The sequence below is a fragment of the Oratosquilla oratoria genome, chromosome 22, assembly GCF_046742065.1.
Source record: "Oratosquilla oratoria isolate Oo_2021 chromosome 22, ASM4674206v1, whole genome shotgun sequence".
In the NCBI taxonomy this organism is placed as follows: domain Eukaryota; kingdom Metazoa; phylum Arthropoda; class Malacostraca; order Stomatopoda; family Squillidae; genus Oratosquilla; species Oratosquilla oratoria.
The window spans coordinates 42,450,395-42,452,894 of record NC_134798.1 but is presented as its reverse complement, the minus strand read 5'-3'; the positions used below and the strand labels follow the sequence as shown (position 1 = coordinate 42,452,894).

Genomic DNA, 2,500 nt, shown 5'->3' with positions numbered 1-2,500 from the left:
TATGCCTCCTCCGGGTGGTTTTATTCAGCTGAGGGAGGCCTTAATCCCCGCCTTCGAAGAGTTCAATCTCGTTCGAACTCATTTATGGGCTTTCCAGTGAGGCCGATTTTTTGCAGTGGCTCTTAAGCCCAACGGCTCTTTCTTTAAGGTCAGAGGACGCTCCTGGATCTGTGGTGTGGCTCAGCCCTTTCCAGCGTAGACATTCCTTTCAAGTCCCTAAGAAGAGCTCCTCCGTCCCTCTTGGGTTGTCCGTCCGAAGAAGTCATGTCCACGAGGAGGAGCGCTCTCGAAGTCTGTTTCCAATGGGTCGTTCTTCGCCCATTGGGGGGTCAAAGGCCTTCAGAGATGGACGTCTTGACGTCGTGTGGGCGCAGTTCCCGAAGAGAGCTTTCAGATTTGCTTCAATGAATCTTTTTGAAAGCGCTCTGTGCCACTCAGAGCTGAGAACCCAAATTTATATAAAGTTTTTATTTTCATTTGTTATTTTTAGCCACTTTAGGCGGCAACACTTTCATTTGCCAGCCTCCATCGACCCGTCTGGTGATGGAGAAGAGGAACAGGAAGGGCTACACCACTACAGCCAGGAGCAAGTTCTCCGGGCTGAAGATGATGAGCCTCCATTCCTCTGACCTTAACAAGTCCTGCAGACGGACTTTGTCCGGAGGAACGGTCTTGGTCTTCGGCCGGAGGCAGAGGCCGCAGACACTCAGGAATGGGTGATTGGCGTTGAGGCAAGTCCTGCTCTGGCAAATCCATTCTTGGGGTGGGCGCCGACGTTTCTGGGGCCCAGGGATCCCGATTGGGAAGGTGTCCATTGGAGGTGGAGGTGGAGGGACGACCTCCTGGTCCCTTTCCTCCCTTCCGGCTTCCCTCGGGCTTTCGGTCTTCGGGCTTTGGGTCCTTGGCCTATCCTTTGACACGAGGGGCAGGTTGGTCCATCTCTTCCGAAGGCACGAGGATGGACGCTGACGCTCCTTACGTCTTTGGCTTTCCGTGTGCCTTTGGGAAGCTCTTCGGACCCTTTGAAGGGCTTTCTTGATCATGAAGGGACGCTTGGGTTTGAAGATTGGGAATTCTTGTTTTGCCAGAGGATCCTTCTCGGCCGTCAAAGGATCTCTTTTCGCTCTCGAAGGGACTTTAGTGGTTTTGAGAGGGATTCCTGTGGATTCCTGAGCTTTGAACTCAAAGCGCCCAAAGCTTTCCCTCCATGTCTTCGGTGAGCTTCGGGTGCCGGAGGAAAGAGGTTCCTCATCGGTGAAATCGATGAGGTCGACCTCCTGGCCGACCTCCGACACCTGGACGTCGGGGCATGTGCGACACTGGAAGAGGTGGCAAAGACATTTGGCGTTCTCCAGTATTTCTGGAGAGACGTCCATCAAGTTCTTTTTGGGGCGGCTGTGGTCTCCTTCGACCCCTGTTGTCTTCAGGCATGCCACCTCTTCCCGGAGGAGGTCCACCTCCTCCTCTAGGGCTTTCTTCTCCTCCTGGAGACGCTCGATCGTCTCCAGGAGGAGGCGTCTCTCAAGGTCCCACTCCGGGGAGCCCTCCGCTTCTTGGAGGAGGACTTCTTCGTGAAATGCGGACGTCATAAAAAGAATAACCCACTAGGTCAAGGGCGACCTCGAGGAGGACAACACCCACCTCGCCCCATCGCACGCTCCCGAGATTGGGCGACTGGGCGACGGGTGGCCCGCCCTGCTCGGGGCCACCGCGACCATTTGGTACCTGCCAAGCCTCTGTTTATCTACCTGTTGTTTGTTTGTTTGATGTTTTTGTTTTCTTGCTTGTTTGTTTACTTATGTGTTTGCTTGTTTGACGTTTTTGTTTGCTTGTTTGTTTATTTGTTGTTTGCTTGTTCGTTTCCTTGTTTGTTTGCTTGTTTGCTCTTTTTCCTATGTTGTTTGTTTTGCTTGTTTATTTCTTGTCTATTGTTTATTTGTTTATTACTTGTTTATTTGTTTTATTCAATTGCTTTGTTTATGTGTTTTTTTAGTTGTTCGTTTGTTCATTTATTAGTTTGTGTTTGTTTATTTGTGATTGTCTGTGTTCGCTTGTTTGTTTGTTTGTTTGTTATTTATACATTGTTTATTTGTTTGTTGATTTTCTTATTTATCTATCTATTCATTTATTAATATATTTATTTATCAATTATTCATTTATCTATTTGTAATTTTAACAATTGAATTTTCTATTTGTTATTTTTCTATTCATTGATGTATATACCTATTAATTTATTTACTTATCTATTAATATATTCATCCATGTCTTTATTCACTTATCTATTTGTTTATTCATTTATATATATATATATATATATATATATATATATATATATACATATATATATATATATATATATATATATGTATATATATATATATATACATATACATATATATATATATATATATATATATATATATACATATAATGTATATATATGTATATACATACATATATATATACACACACACACACACACACACACACACACACACAC

General features: G+C 44.6%; 1 protein-coding gene across 1 annotated transcript in view; it reads left to right on the top strand.

Annotated features, from left to right (window-relative positions):
* LOC143037360 (uncharacterized) overlaps positions 1-499 on the top strand; it is a 22,036-nt gene extending 21,537 nt beyond the window's left edge. Inside the window, exons 2-3 of the mRNA XM_076205498.1 lie at positions 117-362; positions 491-499. Of these exons, the coding sequence (XP_076061613.1) occupies positions 117-362; positions 491-499 (255 nt within the window). The remainder of the gene's footprint in view (positions 1-116; positions 363-490) is intronic.
* The last annotated feature ends 2,001 nt before the right edge of the window (positions 500-2,500 follow it).